This window comes from Ischnura elegans, chromosome 3 (genome assembly GCF_921293095.1).
Source record: "Ischnura elegans chromosome 3, ioIscEleg1.1, whole genome shotgun sequence".
Taxonomy (NCBI): domain Eukaryota; kingdom Metazoa; phylum Arthropoda; class Insecta; order Odonata; family Coenagrionidae; genus Ischnura; species Ischnura elegans.
This window is the reverse complement of record NC_060248.1, coordinates 26,517,906-26,538,642: the sequence shown is the minus strand read 5'-3', so window position 1 is coordinate 26,538,642 and position 20,737 is coordinate 26,517,906. Positions and strand designations below refer to the sequence as shown.

Genomic DNA, 20,737 nt, shown 5'->3' with positions numbered 1-20,737 from the left:
TATTTGTTGCAATTATCAATCACGAACAGGTGGAGGTATCAATATTTTGTCTAGATATCAATATTATAAAATCTAATTATGAGTACTTAATTCACAAACTCTCTAAGGCTATGTTGATGGTTTCTGGCGATACTTATGTCATTCACTCATTTTTGAATAAAACAAAGTTTAATTTTTCATTCGAAATTCTTTGGTGATGTTGGGTAAAAGAGGGAAAGGAAGGAAGAAAATAGGATTTTTAGATAGAATGAAAGGGAGTACGTCTTATTGTGAATTGAAGAGAGAAGTCCATGAAACGAGGGAATACTGCTAGAATACTTCGTAAATATTCCACGCAAACATACTTTAATCGGTAGAATACCTTAATAATCATAGTCCACAATGTCCGTCTAACGGGGCGGGAGGACGCGGTCTCCCTTGCCCATTTCTGGCGTCGCACCCATGCTAGCCGTGATGCCATTGCGCCAACACGCACGCCGATCCAGTACTGATTTTTGCGAAAAATACTTACAAACGAGTAATGATAAAAAAAAAATCCGCGACATATTCCATTTTAACGTAGCTTCGAAGAAATTGGGATCGGTAATGATGAGATTGGCGGAGTAGTGCGAAACTTTCCATTCTAACTCTCCCGCTTCCTTCGAAAGCAAAAAATTGCGATGCCAGATAATAATTAACGTGGATGCTATCAAAGGAAGGCATTTGAAGCCGAGGCTGGTCGGACAGTTGCATCTGATGGGCTATTATATCATGATCCTACTGACGTCTGCTCAGCTACGCATAAACTAAATGGGGCCGCTGGAATTTCTCCGACATCCACCACCTTGAGATTATGTACGCACATACTTCCATCGACTTGGCTAGCCTATAAGGCAACAGCCTGCACGGTTGGGTCCAGATCAACCCTCTCCCAAAATCTTTGAGAAATACATACGATTTCCCCCTCTCCGAGAGAAACCCAAAGAAATGTGAAAAATCCTCATTAGTAGCGTACCAAGGTGGGTTGGCACCAATATTGAACCATGAAACTCAATGAACCTTCCAAATATAGGTGATTTTATTTTTAGAGGGCGGATAATATCTAGTTAGCCCCACGCGCTATATAACCTAGGTAGGCAGCTGATCCTCTTGCACTTGACCCATAACCCGCCAATAGCCGCCCATAACGCTGCATGAAGACTAACGAAACATTCGCCTGGGGTGGCGAGAAAAATAAGATAACATACATGGGCCTTAGTGAAGCTACGTGTTGAAAGCTAGGTGTTATATAGGTGATACACCTTGAGTTATCCATTCGAATGTAAATAAAAGGCGAGCGAATGGTATGATGTGATGCGTAGCACCGCATAAGGGGTGGGGGGAAGCGTAGCAATTAATCGAAGGAGGGATAGAGGAATACTCCTCAATCATAAAGCCTAAAAAAGGGAACAACAGCTGCAATAACTGAACGGTGGCAAAGCGTCTCACAAAGAAATTCATTGATCACTTACGCAATACCGCACGACACCGGCTCGTGATACATGCGGTCACCCGATTGTGACGACACATCCATGAGTGTGATGGTCAACTTAAAAGCGCATGCGACAACTTTTTCCAGCCTCTTCGGCATCATTCCCGAGCGCCAAAAGGATCTCCATTTTCCGCCGAGGGTCACCGCTGAGGTGAAGAGATAGACAAGACGTCTCCAGTTCAGCGATTGCCATAGTTTTTACGCTGGCACATAAATAGACTAGTCGGAGTCGAAAAAATAATCATTCGGTGAGTAACTCACGCAGTCCATAATTTATATTACCTCACAACGATTTAAATACAGTTTGGCCACAGAGAGGGATTGAAGTCGTTCTTTCACGAGAGAGGTCGAAAGGGTTGGAGGGCTTTCACTACAACGTCTGGAGTTAATGCAGTCTCTCTCACGAAGAGCAGATTTTGTAAAATCATCTTGGAAAAATTAATAGCGAGGAAGCTCTTTAGTGAAACATTCTGTACATACATAGTCACTATACCTATCTTGACCCGGCATAGAAAAACCTGCTTTGGAAAACACTTCTATTATTACAATTTCATTTAATTTTACGAGAAAATATGGCACCCCACTCCCTTTAAATTCACTATTTGACCAAGAGACTAAAAACCAAGAATGTATATGTCAATTTATTGCTGGTAAATAGAGGCGTAAGGGGTACGGAAGAGAAGCCAAGACTGCCCTAGGGAGGTTTCATGACGTCGAGTGCACCACTGAAATTTTTGGAAATTTGTAGAAAAAGTTGAATTTAAAAAGTGAAAATAAATTTTTTATCATAATCAGTGGCATCGACTCCATGGGGCCTGAGGGGGCCCGAGCCCCCTCAAAAATTCGTTATGGGTGTGAGGAAAAAATGTGTCAGGCTTATCGTATCTCTCCCCCCAAACTGTGCTTTCCTCTTCAATTCATAAAAGGCCACACTCCCTTTCACTCCATCAACAAATCGCATTCTCTTCCTTCGCCTCCCTCTCTTACCCAAGATTCTTTCCACAAATACTGTTTTAATATCTCCTCCACTCTTAGCAGCCGTCCCATCCACACCTCCTGCCCCCAATGTATCTCATCTACAGGCTTTCTCTCTTCACCCACCATATCCAGCACTAAGCCATTCCTCTCCTTCCACTACACCTTCTCCATTCTATTCCACAACCTCATCTCGAACGCCTCCAGTTTCTTTCCTATAGTTAATGTTACCGCGCCGAAAAGCACCAGATTAGGCTCTACACCAGCCTTTTCTTTAAACTATTACGCAACGATTCTCTTACAAGCTCTTTCCTACTCATGAACGCCTCCTTTGCTATCGCAAATCTTTCCCTGATATCCCTACCACTGTATCCGTTTTCCTTTAAGGTGTTGGCCAAATAGTAGTATAGTTCTACCTGCTCACGTTTTTACCCATATACTTAATTCTGGAGCCTCACACTCCTTGCTGGCGATGCTTCACAAAGCAGCATAATTTGGTCTTCTAGAGACAATTCCTTCGCAAAGCTTTTTATTAAGTCTCCACTAGGGCCTGCAATCCTCTTGCTGATTGGCTAATCAACACCTGATCATCCGCGAATTTAACGAATTTAAACACCATACCCCCCACTTTAACTACTGCTTTCAACTCATCCCACTCCTCTCTTAACGCATCCTCATCGTACACTCAAAAGCAATGGCGAAAGAGGACAGTCTTGCATCGCTCCTCGGCCAATGCATACCCACCCCGATTCTCCGTCGGCTTCCCTCACTTGCGCAGCCTGGCTCCTCACAGCGGCAGCCTCACTAACCAGTTCAACCCCCTTGCACATTCAAAAGTTTGCGAAACGACTGCAATACTTGTGTAATTAGAATAGTTACAGTTTATTTAGAATAGGGAAAAATAACAACGTATAAAACTAAAAAAATTACTCTTTGGCAAAATTACTACAGTATATTATAGCATCAAGGCGACAACTTCAGCTTGGCCCTCCTCCGCCAGGAAGAATAGAAGGGAGGAAGTGGTAATTACTCGGCTGAGGATTGGGCACTGCCGCTTGACTCATTCCTTTCTCTTTACGGAAGAGAAGGAAGCGCCTCAGTGTGATGAGTGCGGATGTCTTTTAAGCATCCGTCATATCCTGACAGAGTGCGACAAATACCGTGACGCGCGGATTCGGCTCAAAATAGGGGGGGACCTTGAATCCCTCCTCGGAGACAACCCGACTAATCTGAATGGTATAATTTTGTTTCTCAGTTAAACGGGTCTGTTTAATCAAATTTAAATTTTAGTAAATAATATCTGATTGTTTCTAATCTATATATATAAATTATGCAGTGACGATCCTTCTAATATACGACTTGAATCTAATGACTGAGTAGTAGTGCAGAATCGACGCACCCTAACGATCAATACCACTACTATATTATAATGTTGTACTGCTTAAAAAACGCCCCTGGGGTGGCACTGAAAGCACCCCCCCTGACAATTTTCCTTCCGCGGCGCACAAGCGCCTATCCCCCCCGTCTACGCTTACTTTCCTAGGAATGGCCATTAACTAGACGCAGTCCACTCTACCAAATGATTTTTTTTAAATCCACGAAGCAAACATACACTTCCTGGCTTTATATTCTAGGTATTCTCTAGAAGGTTTCTCATTCACGTCACGCTTAGATCGTCCTTATCTGAAACCAACTAATAGTCGCCCAAATACTCGTTTGACTAGGCTCACATTCGTTTATTTAGAATCATCTGCACAACTTTTGTATGAGTCCTTTAGCCTTCACCTCCTAGGCCTTTCTTCTTTTCCAGTTGTGGAATTAGAATTGTATTCACGAAATATTCCGCCTAAGACTCTTACTTATGGATTCTGCGTACTAGTCCGAAAACCCTAATCCTACCACGCTCTCCTAATAGGGTAATTTCCTTCATCAAAGAAAACGAAATACAATGATTGCGATTCCTTACCCACCATTAGTGTATTCATAATATACAAATTATTTTGTTTTAGAAATCCCAGTTTAGACGAATGGCAACGGTCAATTTTAACCTCATTTGAAAAGGGCCAGATTGGCGCCAATGCGATTCCGCTCGACGTGACGTAACAGGGACCTAGTTTCTATACGAGTAGATAGGAGTTTTACATCATCTGAGATTACCCACGCATGCATGAGGCACAGAGCTCAGGGAAACGTCTCTTTATAATCACACATTAAAAATACCTGTTCAGAAAGTTTCCTTCGTTTGATAGGGTATTAATAATCCTTATTTAAGCCAAGCGCTACCAGCTAGCAGGGTACTCTGCTACCTGCTAGCATCCTGCGTCGTATCAGCGCTCAAAGCCTCGCCCCAAGGTCACCTCACTTGCGGCAGCGGGAACCAGAAGGACGTCACTCGGGGTTTTCCCAACATTCGTACCTAGCCGTCGCGTTTTCGCGCGCTTGAAAATTTTCACTTTTCATTTAATCGCGAAAAATAGATATCGTCATTTAAAAATCTAAAAGCGTGAAATGCGTACTCCAGGAGTAATAATCTTTCGATTTAGGCAATAAAAAATAATAGGAAACCACCCTATTCTTCAGTAGTTCACACGAGATATTGACAAGGCCCATCGCTTTCCGTGCGTTCAATGCGACGGGCGCTCTCGATTTTTACGGATTATCCTCCTCTACTACACTTTCCTCCTCTCATTCATACTCAGTTCAAACTCTCCGGATTGTTTCCGTTGTCATAAAGATCTGCCGCATATTACTTCCACCTACTCAGACCATCGTTAGCATTCTTCCATTCTCAACTCTAATGTTTGACGTGGCTTGGCGTATTTTGCCGACCGATAGCAATTTCATCTTTACATACAATGCGCCCACCTCTCACTCCTTCTAAAACTTTTCCAATTCTTTACATTGTCTTTCCCAACTATCCTTCACTGCCCTCTTTGTTTATCGCCGGATACGATTATTTACCTTGTTTTACGACCAAGTTCTTCCACTTTCTTCTTCTCCCCCATTCCCTTTATCACTGCCTCCGTTACCTACAGTTTCTTTATCCTTTTACAGCAAACGTTTCCAATTGTCATACCAGCCGCTTTGACTATTCCAGTTTAAACCTTATCCCACCGCTCTTCTATCTCTAATCTCCCGGATAATACTCTCCACTTGTTTATTGTACTCCTTCTTTAAGTCCCCTCCCGAGCTTCTACGAACCATTTCTTCGCCTTTCTGATTTTTAATTCTTTATTTGAATCTTACATAGCATTTCATTAGCACAAGGTCGCAGTCCGAATCCGCATCCGCCGCGGGGAAATTGCACGAGCTTTTTACACTATTCCTAAACCTGTCTCACCATGATGAAGTATGCCTGGTATCTTCCCGTATCCCCTGGACTCTTCCACTTGTATCTCCGTCCCTCATGATGACCGAACCATGTCTTTGTATTGAGTAACTTGTTCTTTCTGCAAAATTTGACTGTTTTCTCCTCACGGTATTTTCGCATTCCTAATCCAAATTCTCCCATTTCGTTTCCGTCCCTCTTTTCCTCCGAATGAAGTCTTCCTGTCTCCCTTTAATTCTAGATTTTTCCAACCCTAAACGAAACAAAATGTTTCCTCTGTAGCCAGGGTCGGCCCTAGCAGGTGCGGGGCTAGGGGCGAGCCTTCAGTGAGGGGCCCTTCACTTAAAATATTAACTTCTATATCCCATTTACAAACTCCCTAGCCTCGCCCGCTCTCACACATGTCAAGTTCTCTCACTCGTTGTAATCACTCATACGACACAGTACTGTACTGACAAACGCAATTGCACAATAAAAATTATTGCATTATTATTCCTTTTTCATAATATTATTTTTTGTCTAGCACGGACTTAATACAGTAATAGTTGAAATTGCATTTTCAAAACTATCGTATATTTTATTTTTTTTCACGAACGCGGGGCCCGGAGCGGTCGCCCCGCCCTAAGGCTGGCCCTGTCTGTAGCCCTCATTTCAGGGACTTGCACTCGTGTCCTGACTGATTCATTTATTCATCAATACACAGCTCAAACTTTAGATGACACAGCCATGAAATTTTCAGGATATTCATAGTATTTTGCATGATGTATGGGCACACTAAGGAAGGATTTTTACAAGAAAGAATTTTTGGAATCGCAGTCATCCCTTTTAAGTTAAATTCCGGCTCTTATAAGAAATGCATTGAATTGTTGAAGACCTTTTTTCTTTTACACATGCCAGCAGTATTTTAATTTCATTGGTTAAAATTAAAGATATTTAATACCATTAATTTCACTGCCCCCCCATTGTATGTCAATGGGTGGCATATGCTAGTTGCAATACATTCACCGAAGGGGGCAAGGTTTAACTCCCATACATTGGAATGAGGAGGTAACTAGTCAAAAGCTCTCTAACTTGTAAAAGTAGGGATCTGCCTTGAAAGGCAATAATACAGGAGGGAATTTCTTTTTACAACATCAACCAATGGGATTTAAACCTCCAACCAAAGGCTACTATGCGCAGTAGCGTAGTTGGGTCATTAGATTTTGTATGAAATCACAATTTTAAACTTGAATTAGGTTGTCAGGAGTGGCTGTTGGGATAGGAAATAATGGGTACGGTGAAATTATTTCAGGATAATTCATTTTAACCTACGCAATTAGTGACTAATCAACTGCCAAGATTTGAATGTCTTTGTTAAGAGCATTATTATTAGCATCCACTGTAAAATATTAGCAGCATGAATTATACATTTAATTGCTTTGTTTTTACATTTTTTGCAGATAAATATTAAAGAGCACTATGGATGGAAAGAGGATACCAATTGTAACTGATGTGAAAATGACTGAAGCTGACCAGAAGGCCTATCAGATTAACAATTCAGCACGAAAAAAGGGTATTACTCACGAAGAAATGGTAAAAGTTTATAACAATTGGGCAGATAAGTATGACAATGTAAGCTTTTTCCCTCACTGTAAATCCTATTATTATTAAATTTTAGATAGACGACGTACATAAACACAATGAAAAGTGATATGTCTTATCAATTTCTAGAAGTATGTAATAAGTTAGCTAGCCTAAATTATTCTAGCCTGAGCTTCAGCACTAATTCACATTATATATTCTTAATGCATGTACATTAATAAAGTATCATAAATACCTACATCACTCTATAAGTCTATGCATAACCACATGATTTCAATCCACATATAGCACACAGTTTAGCAAGAAGCATATAAGAGAATATTACATAGATAAAACACCCAGTCAACAGCAATTCTACCCTAATCCACGCACTGAAGGGGTAAAAAAACATGCCTTTAGATCATAGCAACCTAGCAGAATAAATTTTCATTAATTAAATACTAATTAACCCGTCAGCGCCCAAAGTTTTTTTTAAATTCACACATATTTCACTTTTATACAATATGATACATATGAGCTCAACACAATCCAAACTGACTGAATAATAGAGGAAACCTTCTACTAAGTATGTGCACCGAAATTTATGCTAAACTTCACATATTAAATGAATTGCAGGAGTATTGGATAGGCACTGCACTGGGTGCCATACGGCACCCGTGGCCGTTGACGGGTTAAGGGCACTCAAAAATATTGTAATGTCTACTATATGTAATAAGTGCTAAGAATTCCCACCACATTGTGCCACATTTCATATGTATGTACTTGCATTAATTAAAAGTTACAAAAAGAACTAATTTTACAGCAAGAAAAATCATTGGTGACTTCACTGCAGGCATTTGAAAGTAATGAAAACTCATATGACAAGCTGATAACCACCTGAATTTTTCAAAAGTAGGTGCATGAGATGAACCTGAGAATCAAAGACGAAATTTATTTGTAAAGATCTAAGGAAACTAACACTATCTACGCCTAAATTCCTTTTGAATTTCATGGCATATAAAATGTAATTATAATTAAATGATTGAACATGCATAAGAGTATAAAACATGAATCAGTTCATATGTACGCATTAGTAAAAACAGAACAATATTGCACTTAAGGATACATAATAGTAAATATTCCCACATCTTCACAAATGAAGGTTTAGAAAGCAAAATCAAGTGTGTCATACTTGAAAAATCAGAAAGATGACTCACCCAGTTTCACTGTATTTTACCAAAACAAAAAGGTGAATTCTCCAAAGGTAGGAAATGAAAGCTTTTTTATGCAATCCATTCATAAGTAAAATACTCCTAAAAAGATTAATGACTATGAGTGTGAGGCATGCTAATGACTAAATGCTATCACATATTAACTAAAAAGTATCATTCTCAAAAAATTCCAATAATATGTGTAACCATAAGTCATAAAAACATTTTTTAGGACCTGAGGCCTGGCTTATACAATGGACCAGAAATAGTGGTTAATGCTCTGACTGACTGTTTAACCAAAGACAAGAGGAGGAATTTGAAATTGCTTGATGTAGCAGCAGGGACCGGACGAGTTGGTGAATTACTGCTCAAGATTGGCTTTGAGTAAGCTTCAAAGCCATTGGTTCCATACTTATTAAAAGCTAGATCAGATGTGCATGGTTATACATAATGAATTAACAAGAAGTTAATACATTAGCAATATGTACAATCAAATCCATATTCTATGAGGAGAGGACTCTTTTCATTGAAAAGGAGATGCTTCTCCTCGCACTTCACACAATGTAATCCGAGAAAGCTGCAATTTCAAAGACCTGGTTACACAGTACATTACCACGTACGAGCTAAAGAGTGAACGCATAAAAGATTTTGGTGGAAGGGAATAGCACATGGATGGATGCATGAACCAATTAGGAACAGTTTCTACTTTCTGTCCATGCACTCGCATAAGTTGGGTAGTAACACGTGCATTTTTGAATCCATTCATTTAGACATTAACTCGCACGGGTGAGTGTATTGTGTAACCAGGCTCTACGACTCCAAATTTTTATGCACAATTACATAATATAAAATGGCATGATTTCCCCATGGATTTCAGGTGCTCAATGGATGCCTTAGATCCGGCAGAAAAAATGCTGGATATACTTAAGAGTAAAGGAATTTACAAAAGAACTTGGCATGATTCAATTGGATATCATCAAACAGAAATACCTAAAGGTTAGTAATAAACAGCTGCTGGCAGCAATTATGTACATGTAACTGTAGATTCTAAGCTCTTTTGAGATAAGTATTTTAAGATCTCTTATATTAAGTAGGGTCAACGAGAAATTTGGTTGCCACCTCCTTGGCTGAGATGTCAATACAGAAGACAGATTTTTGATGAACAATTTTGAATAAGGATATTTATTTTAGAAAGATGATAGCAAAGCAAATGTCAACTACAGTAGAACCTCGATTATCCACCATTCAATAAATCATTTGCAGGATAACCTGCCTATTGTTTCCCTAGTCGGTCCCAACAAACACTGATTACTTTCTTTTCCTTTTCTAAACTCCTTAACTTTCACTTTCTTATCCTTCATTGCCTCAAAACAATTACTACCTTACGAGTACTTGCACAAAAGATACAGAAAAAGTATCATACAGAAACCAAAGAAAAATTTGCAAAGACAAGAGAATAGCATGGACGGAAAGAGGTTCATGGCATATCATGAATAGTTAATTTAAAACCCTTTCTCTCTCTTGGAGGCTTTCTCCTCCATTTAAATGGATAATCAAAGCAGACATTCTGGGTGAACAGCAGAAATTGTCGAAGCTTTCATAGCAATCTACCTTAGCCACTCATACAAGTAATACTCAGTAACATTATTTAAATTAAATAATGAGCCATAAGGAAATTAAAATTTAATGTTATGGATGCAAATTACACTGACTAAGGGGGCATCCATTTATTACATGAGGCTTTTAGGGGGAGGAGGGGATCACGAGGGAAAAGCATGGTACTGGCAAGTGTCATGCAATTTTTTTTCCGCAAGAAACAATGTAAAATTTGGAGAAAACTAGGCTGAATTGAGCAAAACAAGTTTCTCTATTAAAATGTTAATAGACCTACAAATTGTTTTCTTTTTAATTAATCCAAAGCAATGAAGTGTAGACTAATATATTTATACTGAAAATATGCATTTTAAACAATCTCACGTGAGATTAGACGGGGGTCGAGCCAAATCTCACGATATCTCACTAAGGGGAAGGGGGGTGGGTTAAAAAAGTCAGCAAAATCATCTCACATAATCAATAGACACCCTCACATGCATTTCAATAGTTTTTCCTTGGCTTCTATTCTAAAGTAATAGTGAATTTATCATGATAAAATAGCCTCCATTACTCAGATAGTCCAGTGAGCATGGTAGTTACACTGAAATGATACAACTATGGATTACATATAATGAAGTAAATGAATGTTTAAGTTAAAGAGGAAAGGCATGCCACATAAGTACATATTTTAAGAATATTCACAGCTTTTATTGCCATACATGCTTTCAAATTTTATTTCAGATGAATATGATGTAGTACTATCAGCAGGAGCAATGGCTGAGGGCCACATTCCTGTTGCAGCCATTGATGAAATGGTGCGAATTTTAAAACCAGGTGATTATATGTATGCTAAAATTATATCCCTCAAAGCGGCATGCATCAAAATTAAACTGATTGTAATTGTTAAAAGTATTAATATAAAAATGTATTCAATAATTACTTTAACCCTTCAGCAGCTTAAGTTGATCACAAATAATTCACTTTAAGGGTAAAATATTTTTCAACAGCATCTGCCCTTTTCTGCAGAAAGGGGCATGGCAGGTAAAAGACCCTTCTGACTCTTTTATAAAGGGAAAACAGTGAACCTATACAGGACATGTAGTGATTGACCCTACACTGACAGAATATAAAGGCAAAAGTTTTTAATAGACACATATGTTTATGCATACTTTATAATTAACTAACAATTTTTCAATTCATATTTTTACTAGGGCATCCATAAAATCACTGCTGCTAAATTTAGGTACTTTAGACTCAGTAAATCAAAATCAGTACATAGGTGAGATAAGACACATAGAGGAAAGATAACAGCAAACAGTAACTGGACTCAATTGCCGTCGCTTATTTTATTAAATTTAATTGACTGACAGTAATATGAAATAAATATACAAAAAGAAATCGGTAGCAAGTCCATAAAAAAATCACTTTCAAAGAAAAAGGCACCAAAAGAATTCTTGAAAGTTAACTTGATTTTCATCTTACTCTTTGTTGGAAAATGCATTGAAAAGTGCATTTATTTTAACAAATAACAGGTGAAACTGATGTAAATACGAATCTACTTAAGTAGCACTTTATGTGACAATAACCTATCAAATTATTAAGAATAGTAACAAGTACTTAAACCACGTGAATGCTCAAACTGATTGAGGGGATGATTAATATAGATGGTAAAATAATTTATTTTATAAAAGGAAATTTAATGTTACAACCACCCACAAAGTAATTATTGCAAATAATTAATTTATTTCTACTTGATTATTAGCCATCAGTGAAAAGAGGTTAGGTCGTATTTTTTAGATCACTCCCATAAAAAGCAAAAATGAAGATCATAGCAAATTAGCAAGTGCAAACACATGCGAATAAAATATGACAAAGAGTTTAAACACCTTCAGCACACAAAAGGAGATGGCATAAAATCCCTAGGGAGTGAGATAAAAATATAAGTTTGGATCAAGGATAAAGAAAATACGTAACAGCTGGGGCTGCATAAGGAGCTAGGAAGAGGGGGCTGGACAGAGAAAAAATGTTAATCCCACAGCTGCCAGTGCCTATCATATAATTATTCCTCATAGCCCATGGATTAAAATAACCACATTAATTTAAACACGCATAATCATGACTTACATTTAAAAATAGCCCAAGACAGTTTTAGTAGATTTTAATCAATTAAAACGATTTCTTTCCCTACACAAAAAATTGATTTCTATTCTTAAAAAAAAACTAATGCATTAATATTACAAATAGGAGGAATCCTTATCACCATCATCAGAGAAGAATACTTGACAAAAATAGAAGAATACACAGGGAAATTAGAACATTGCTTCCAGAAACTAGTTAACGAAAAGAAAATTAAATTGGTAAGTAATTATTTTAATTGACAAAAATAAAGCCCTATAGTGAATACCATTTTATACGTAAATTTTAATGACAATTAACAGTAAATGTACTTTTCTCTTTTCTTTCAGGTGTCAAGAACTGTAGTTCCAAATTACTCATTCCAGAATAATGGAGTTGTTTACATCTATGAAGCTCTTAGTACAAAATAAATGGAGGAAATTAATTTTTTGATGTAAAAATAAATGAATCCACCATGAAATTTTAAAAATTCATTCAAGATAAATACAAATTCAGCCAAAGTACACATTTGTATGCTACAAAAATCACTGAAATGAGATGTAAAGACAACACCATGGGTTGGGATGCATCAATGATAATTCCAATGAAATAGCATACATATATCTCAAAGGACAATTTTATTCATACGTCAAATTTTCTCCCGTCGCTAGCTGCATGGAAAGATGTTGAGGGATTCTGCAAAGGCCCAGAGCCATACCATTTTATATGATGATAGAAAGATATTTTTCTGAGGCCTTAAAATTATGAGTGGTCATGTACTAAACACCCTAATTGATTTAGTTTTCAGAACATTATTTCATTGTTATATCCCTCAGATCATTTTTTTCTCCATGAGAAACTTTTGAGCTTATTATTATTATTTCTAATTCTATAGATAAATGACAATTAAAGGAAAAGAATCATGCATTGCACAGCCCATAAAAAGAAATAATATTTCATGCATAACTTTTAGGGTAGCCTAATTCTTCAATTTCCCTTATCAGCAACAAAATAACGATTTTTCAAAATCCTTTCACAGATAGGAAATTGAAAGTTGCTGACACTATCCCCACTCTCTAACGATCTTAATCATTGCACAGTGTCTCAATTCTCCAATCTCTATTCTTTCTAACCAGTAAGATTTAAGAGTATCACTAACTTTTCCAAACAGCAGCAACATAGACAATTTTGCCTTTAAGAGCTAATCTTCAAAGTCATCCCTCATCCATTCACTGAAAATCTGCCTCTCCTAAAGTCCTATTTGTAGTTCAGTACAATTATCTAGCTTCTCAATCCCTTGGAGTATCTTTGAAAATATACTTCATCTACTACCCAGAGAGAAAAAAACTTGGAAAGAATTTGACACCCTAATGATCTTAAATTGATCTAAATGCTAGAAATATTATCACCAATCCATTCTCCAATTAGCATCTGTTTAAGGATTACAATTTGTCAAGATATTTACGCCACTCCTGAGGTATGGATGCGGACACTAAGGATGGGAACCAAGAAGATGGGAACCAACCGCCCTGGGTTGGGGGAAGAGGGGGCCGGATTGTGGCCTCATTCAACCCAGGTTAAATAAACTGAAGTCAAGTCAAGTCAAGAATACTATACTGTCGTCAGATCTATCACATTCACAGCCTCGTCTTCCTTGTACACCAGTGGTTTCCACACTATAGAAGTGTGCATACAACTCATGCTGAAATAAATCAAGTTTGGACCACATCCAGCCTATACCATATCCCCTAGTTTCAGAAAATCTTCCTCAGTCATAAGGGTGAGACCAAACTAACTTGCGAGTTAAACAATGATCAAAGAACATTATAAGAAATACAAGACTCACATTTACCCGATCTCTTTCAACATCTTTATTCATTAGCGAATATTTACTGTCCTGTTGAATTTCTTCAAGGCTCTTGTAGATCACAGGTTAGGAACCATTACTTAGAGATTCCATCAGGTAAACTTTGGAAGCTTATTATCTCCCTCTATGAATAAAGCAAGAGAGCTTTTATGTTAACTTTGGTAACAACACCTCTTTCTTACTTAAATAAATATGGGTTAAAAATAACACCTTACACAGGGTATTTTCGGAGGAATCTGCAATACTGCAGGAGATGGAAGGGGATACAATTTTGCTCATAAACTTGATGTTGCAACCCATTAGTTAGTAATCTATAAAAACACAAACATTTTTTGGATGCCTTTTGCAGTAACCGTGAAAACCGTTTTCTTGGGTATCCAGCCTTTTCTACATTTTGTTTAATACTCTGGATATTTTACGACATAAAATAATTGAGGTTGGACAAAAATGTATGATAAGGCTTTGAGTAAGTATCAACAATACAATTACGCAATTTCACATATTTTCAGATTAATTGTTTCAGAAAATTACAATAACACATTTCCCTCCAGCCTCAATTACCTAATGCCCTAAAAAATTCAGAGTATCACATAAAATGCCAAAAAGGCTGGATACCCAAGAAAAACCATTTTTATGGTAACTACAAAGTGCATTCAATGAAATTTTTGTGTTGCTATAGCTTGATAATTTGGAGTTGTGACCCCATATGTTTATGGACAAAGAAAAACCTTGAAAATTGTCTCCCCTCACACAGCATTGCAGATGCCTCTTGAAACACACTGAATAAAAATAAAAACAACAAGAACATTTAAAACCCATAAGTATAAATCCTCCCTCCGTTAGCAAAAAGAAATTCAAAGCTATTGAAACAAGAGAAAAAGTCTTCTAGTTCAACGGAAAGTTGCCTTAGATTTTACTATCATGAATAATTAGAACCCCATTGCCTCCATTTGAAGAGAAAAACAACCAATCAATATTAATTTACACACTTATAGGTACCAGAAAAAAGCTTGCAACAGCTAAAGGGGGAACACAAGCTAACAGGAAAAAACCTGGAGAAGAAAAATTTTATCCAATCATGGACTACTTCACAATAAAATAGGTTACCATCACTTATAAATACTGCACCATATTTAACTAATCAAATTTTTATTACAAATAAAAATTATAAAAAAAAATAAAAATCTTCTCTTAAGTTTTCATCTCATTTGAATGGATAAATGTCATTCAAAAATAGGTTACTTAGATGTTTTAGTATTTTCTACCACTAACTTATAGTAAATGATTCTACAAATGATAAAGACATGAATACTGCTATCCAAATATAATAATATTCCCAATCAAAAATTTTACCACCAAAATCTCAATTAAATAAATGTTTTGAAACTCTAGAGCATATGTTTTGGAACTGAAAGCCATATCAATCATTTATCATCCAACATATTTCGTGCACATAATTTTTTTCATTCGTACAAATATGAGAACATCATATTTGATAGACTTCAGAAAATATAATGCACATAATGAAATATAAAATTTAATAGAAAGGCACCCTAAAAAATAATAGCTTCTTCATTGTGTGGGTAAGAATATCAAAAATGGTAAAAAAATTAACAAGACATTGTTAGGGGAATGTGACAACATTTTCTGCTTTAATATCGTCTCCCAATATATGAATGCACATAGGCATGAAAAAAATATTTGCTTTGCATCTTTAACATGGTATTCTCACCAAATAATATATTTACACATAGAAAAATAACACTCTAAAACGAAAAATAATAGCACCTGTCATTCAAACTAGGAATTTCAAATACATCAAGGATTCTTTCTTTTAACAACATCAGGTGACTGTTCTGGACTACAGGGTGAACCACCAGTGAAATAGCCTTCATCTATTTTCATTGAAGTTTCTTCATCTGCATCAATTTCTCTAAAAAGAATGAAATTAAAAAGTAGAATCACTACACACATAATACCATGTGTACATAGCAGCACCTACAATTAATTTATGACAACCAATTAATACACACTGGAGAATTTTATATTATGTAAGCCAAATAACCAAATAGCCACGACTAATACATATATGTACTATATATGTACTTGCTTTTCAACTGTTTCATACCATTAAAACATTAGCACTGAAAATGACCATCCCCAAGGTATACTCAATCAGCTTCATGTTTCATATCTGTTAAGTAACCACATAAAAGTAGGCTTTGGTTTTGATTTAGTAATTTGTTCCAACTAATCAATAAAATTTGCAGAAAAATGGAGAAGGTGAAGTGTTCAGAGAGGAGCAGTAATGAGGAAGTGCTGGACATAGTGGGTAAAGAGAGGCAGCTTCTACATGAGATATAGAGGAGACAGAAGGCTCGGATGGAGCGAGGATGAGGTGTTTAAAGCACAGTTGGAGGGAAGAATGCTAGATAAGCAAGGGAGGGGAAGGAAGAGAATAGGATTTATGGATAAAATGAAAGGGAGTAGGGCTTTCAGTGAATCGAAAAGGGAAGTCCAAATTATTAGGGGAGTCAGGTAATCTGCAAAATGCTCAATGTAATCTACCGTAAAAATGTGGTACCTTATTAATAAATGAAGTTATGCAAAGTCCTCGACAGAAAACTCTTATTACCCAGAGGACAAATATTTTCAAAGTCCAAGGTTGACACCAAATAGGCAATGCCACCGAACCATGCTCGCACTACCATGAACGACCAAACACAATCGAGGCTCAAGCAAGGCCTGTTTTCTCTACAAATCAAAAAGGGTTTTGAAACCCACAGAGGAAGATGTTTTGACCAGCACATTCATGATGTGGTTCCTCTAGATAAGGCAGTAACCACTCCCCAAATAATCTCTGAACTGCCAAAGGGCCATAGATGGCCAAAAGAAAGCAGTTTCTAATAAGGACAGATATTCCCAAAAATTGCAATAGGACGTACAAAATAATTTATTAAAGAACATATGCCACTTACTTACTAAGTAACTACAGTGCAAACTTGTAAGAATATGGCTCAAACCATGACTGACCTTGAAACTAATTGTGATGTAGACACTTTAAAAAACTCTTCTCCACCAATAGGAACCAAATTACAAATATTCAGAATGTCTCCAAAAACTCTTAAGCCATCTCTACATTACAACAGTTGAATGCCAACAACATACATAGCTTGATTGAGATTCATCTAAAATATTTTAGAAATCTTTTGTATTCCCTTTACTTCCCAATGGATTTCAACAAGTAACTTGGCACTACTATTGATACCATTCTAACTGATCACTCTTTGTCGTAGAAATATTAATTTTAAATTTTTGACTGGAAACAGAAATTCACATATAATCAATAACTGAACATTTGAAAATTCACCGTAATCAACAATATCCCCATTCTGTGTTCACTATTTGCAACAATGCCTTATAAATGAAAATTTTCTGATATATACTACACACCAGTGGCATATAAATAGAGGGGGGGGGGGGGGTGTAGCCTTGGATACCCAATTTACACAAGATAGAATGGTAATTTTTTCCGACCCCCACTACTGCTGGAATTTTTAACCCCACTTCGCCCCCCCCCCCCCCCCTTGTCCCTATCCTGGATTCGCCACTGCTGCACACAATACGTAACTATGTATTCTGATATTAATACACAATATAATTAAAGTTAAAAAATTGATTTTTTTTGGTTAGTGATATTTTCTGGGATCTAACATGAACCAAAGTGACTTATGAGCAAGGTTAATAGACTAACTATAATACATAGTATGAGAGATTGCAACACGTTCTGGCTGTTTACCTCAGTAACCATTTGAGACAATGCGAAAACTCTTTCCCATTCATTCCTGTAACTTTGACCAAGGTTGGTGTCCATGGAGGTTCTAACATTAGCTGTCTACGTGTTAAACATACGATGGTAGCAGCTATGACAGAAGGCTGGAATTTAATGTACGAAGTATCTGTAATATAATACAAGTAAAATAAGTAATTAGCCCAAGTCACACATTATTACATAACATACATAATCAACTTTCATAAATGAATTTCATGCATGCCAGTTGGACAGATGGAAGGCAAAATGGGCTGAATAAATAAATCTAAGACATAATAGCCTTTATACAACACATCTCCCTAAAGAGAGAGTGGCACAGTCTACAAAAAAGGCATTTTTGAGAAAAATAAACTCAACCACCCATATTCTTCTGGAGAAATGGAGGACTGAAAATCAGCAGGAGAATAAGGACCACATTCACAATAAATTAGATATAAAATATGATATGTTATCATGGGCAATTATTATCTATAATTAAAATATGAGTTACATAATTTATTAGTTATCAAAGGCACAACAAAATCTTTTGCCTCTGTAAAGATGCACCACAAATAAAACAGTTTTCTGATAGTAAAATTAAGCTGAGCTGCTAACTGGCACAGGTGAAAATTTCTAAAGATGCTAAAATCCTAAGGCGGATAAAAAAAAGGAACAAATATATCTCTCAGACTCATTTTTCGATTCAGTTGGCAATCATCTAAGGAGAGAAGAGAGATTAACTAGCAGAAGGCTATGCCATGAAAGCCCACAGAGGTTTCTTTGAGTCGGTGACAAAATGTGCCAAAATAAACACAAACTGCAAATTTGTATTTAAATAGGAGTATTGCCACTATTGTGATGGCATTGTCTTGGATTTCAAAGTAGGTGTAAGTGTTAACGAGAACCTATGCTATGTAGATGTGGTCTCTAGGTATATTCACACTAGGTGATATACTTGTCATTAAGAAGCCTTCAAACAGCATAATTATTGCAAACTGTGCCAACCAAATCCTGGAGCCCATCAACACCTCCACATGGTAATAATCCCCAAATATATCACCAGCAACGACATGTGACACGCCTCCATTACTATAACACCAGAAGGGCAATGATAATTAATTTTTTTTATTTTAAGTTGTAAGAATGAAATATTGAATTTCCAAAAAAGTCACAGTTCTCATGCCAGACAGCTCTGCCATCCAGAAAACCCAAACTTATTCAATTATTATCACCACAGAAACTCATTGATGCTAAGCACCACTAAAGACAGAAGCAAAATTTACATTTTGCTGTGATTATTTGGGCATGTCACTTTTGGAAAACAACAGGAAGAAAGAAGAAAAGGAGACAAAAATGATAAACAAGTTGTCAATCATTGGAGACTGATAACCAGAAACTGTGAAACATTTCTCCTATCCCCTCCCTCTCTCGCCTCACTCTTAAGTAAAGTGGCAAGCTGGGCCCCTTCACTTACTGCGGAGACACAGAAGTTGCTGATTCACAGATGTGTCAGCACCCTGCAGGAGCATTGGGTTACTAGTTTCTGCATACCTACATGAACATCGTGAGCATACTCTGACAACATAGTTTCAAATTCTTAATATCCTAAATTATGTAAAAATTGACATTCTTGAGCATTCTCTCAACATATTGGTGAAATAGCACTTTGCCTGACTTGGCACCACATGAAGAAGTTAAGCAGCACAAAAATATTGCCTGTGTGAATACAGCTTTGAGAAGAGACAGAGAGCTTAGTAATATTCTTACATTTACAGTCATGCATGCTTTTTCTCTTCAGTTTTCCTGACAGTTGGAGCCCATATCATCATCCTCTCCTTCAAACATTCACTTTCACTCTAACTCTACCCCCTTTACAGTTAAAAAAAACTGTAGCTAGCCACTAATAAGCTTAATTCACTTAAAGCCTAACATGACTTTAAATGAAAGGCGCTAACTCCTGCAGTAATTTCTCAGTTGATCGGCTTCATCACTTCTTTCTACCGTCTATTTTGATACTTTGAAAAATAAAGAAACCCATATTTTTATGTTTCTCATCTAGCCACCTATTTCTTGACCTATTTGCAGTGAAAAATTGATGGCCTCAGCTCTTTTGCAGATAAGCTGATGAAATCACTAACTCATGTCGTGTGACTCACCTCTTCCCAGCTACTTCTTCCCACCTCACACTGGTCTTCACCTTCCCTCACACTGGTCTCATGTGGTTTTTTGTTGTTTACACTTTTGTGAGTGTGTGTGTTTGTGTGTTTCTTCCAACAGTGAATGGATCTCCCCAAATGAGTAAATGGACAAGGACCCTAATGACATTACCAACTCATAGAAAGGAAGTGGCAACTATTGTGTTTTCTAAACTTAAACTTACAGAAGATTGGCTGAAATGGGTTAATTTTGGGGATGGTCGGATTGGATACCTCGGATCCAAATATGTATCTATAGATATTGACCTTCATCGGATACATTGGATCCTAAGTCGCAGAAGATATCAGATCTAGATCCGAAGTTTTAAATTATAGCTTCAGTGAATGCAAGTGAATAAGTGTGGAAAGAGTTCCGATTCTCTCTTCGAATGAACCATCTCACTGCGATGCTTGTCGTACTCATGAACCAAGTTGTTTAAAAACTCTCGCAGGGGTTGCATAGCAGAATTTCAGGAAAATAAAAAAGGCAAAATATGACTGGCACGTAGTGTGACTCTTCTCAAGAGATTGAACAAATATCAGGGGAATCTCAGCATTGAAGGATAATAACC

General features: G+C 37.0%; 2 protein-coding genes across 3 annotated transcripts in view; one reads left to right on the top strand and one right to left on the bottom strand.

Annotated features, from left to right (window-relative positions):
- Positions 1-1,587: 1,587 nt before the first annotated feature.
- On the top strand, positions 1,588-12,773 carry LOC124155571. Its single transcript, XM_046529519.1, has 7 exons — positions 1,588-1,758; positions 7,253-7,424; positions 8,817-8,968; positions 9,462-9,580; positions 10,919-11,011; positions 12,422-12,534; positions 12,643-12,773. Exons 2-7 carry the CDS (start codon positions 7,272-7,274, stop codon positions 12,721-12,723), a joined length of 711 nt encoding a protein of 236 aa, XP_046385475.1. The 5' UTR covers positions 1,588-1,758; positions 7,253-7,271; the 3' UTR covers positions 12,724-12,773.
- Positions 12,769-20,737, bottom strand: part of LOC124155570 (cyclin-J) — a 20,879-nt gene continuing 12,910 nt past the window's right edge. For both annotated transcript variants that reach the window (XM_046529518.1, XM_046529517.1), the window contains exons 5-6: positions 17,959-18,118; positions 12,769-16,092 (exon numbers count right to left, since the gene is read on the bottom strand). In XM_046529518.1, the coding sequence (XP_046385474.1) occupies positions 15,978-16,092; positions 17,959-18,118 (275 nt within the window). In that variant the 3' untranslated portion in view covers positions 12,769-15,977. The remainder of the gene's footprint in view (positions 16,093-17,958; positions 18,119-20,737) is intronic.

What these genes read in the sequence shown, in the direction of transcription:
- LOC124155571 (XM_046529519.1), top strand. Translation starts at nt 7,272, where the DNA reads ATGGATGGAAAGAGGATACCAATTGTAACTGATGTGAAAATGACTGAA. An exon ending in CTGCTCAAGATTGGCTTTGA is followed by an intron (nt 8,969 to 9,461) that starts GTAAGCTTCAAA and finishes CATGGATTTCAG; the next exon opens with GTGCTCAATGGATGCCTTAG. An exon ending in ACGAAAAGAAAATTAAATTG is followed by an intron (nt 12,535 to 12,642) that starts GTAAGTAATTAT and finishes CTTTTCTTTCAG; the next exon opens with GTGTCAAGAACTGTAGTTCC.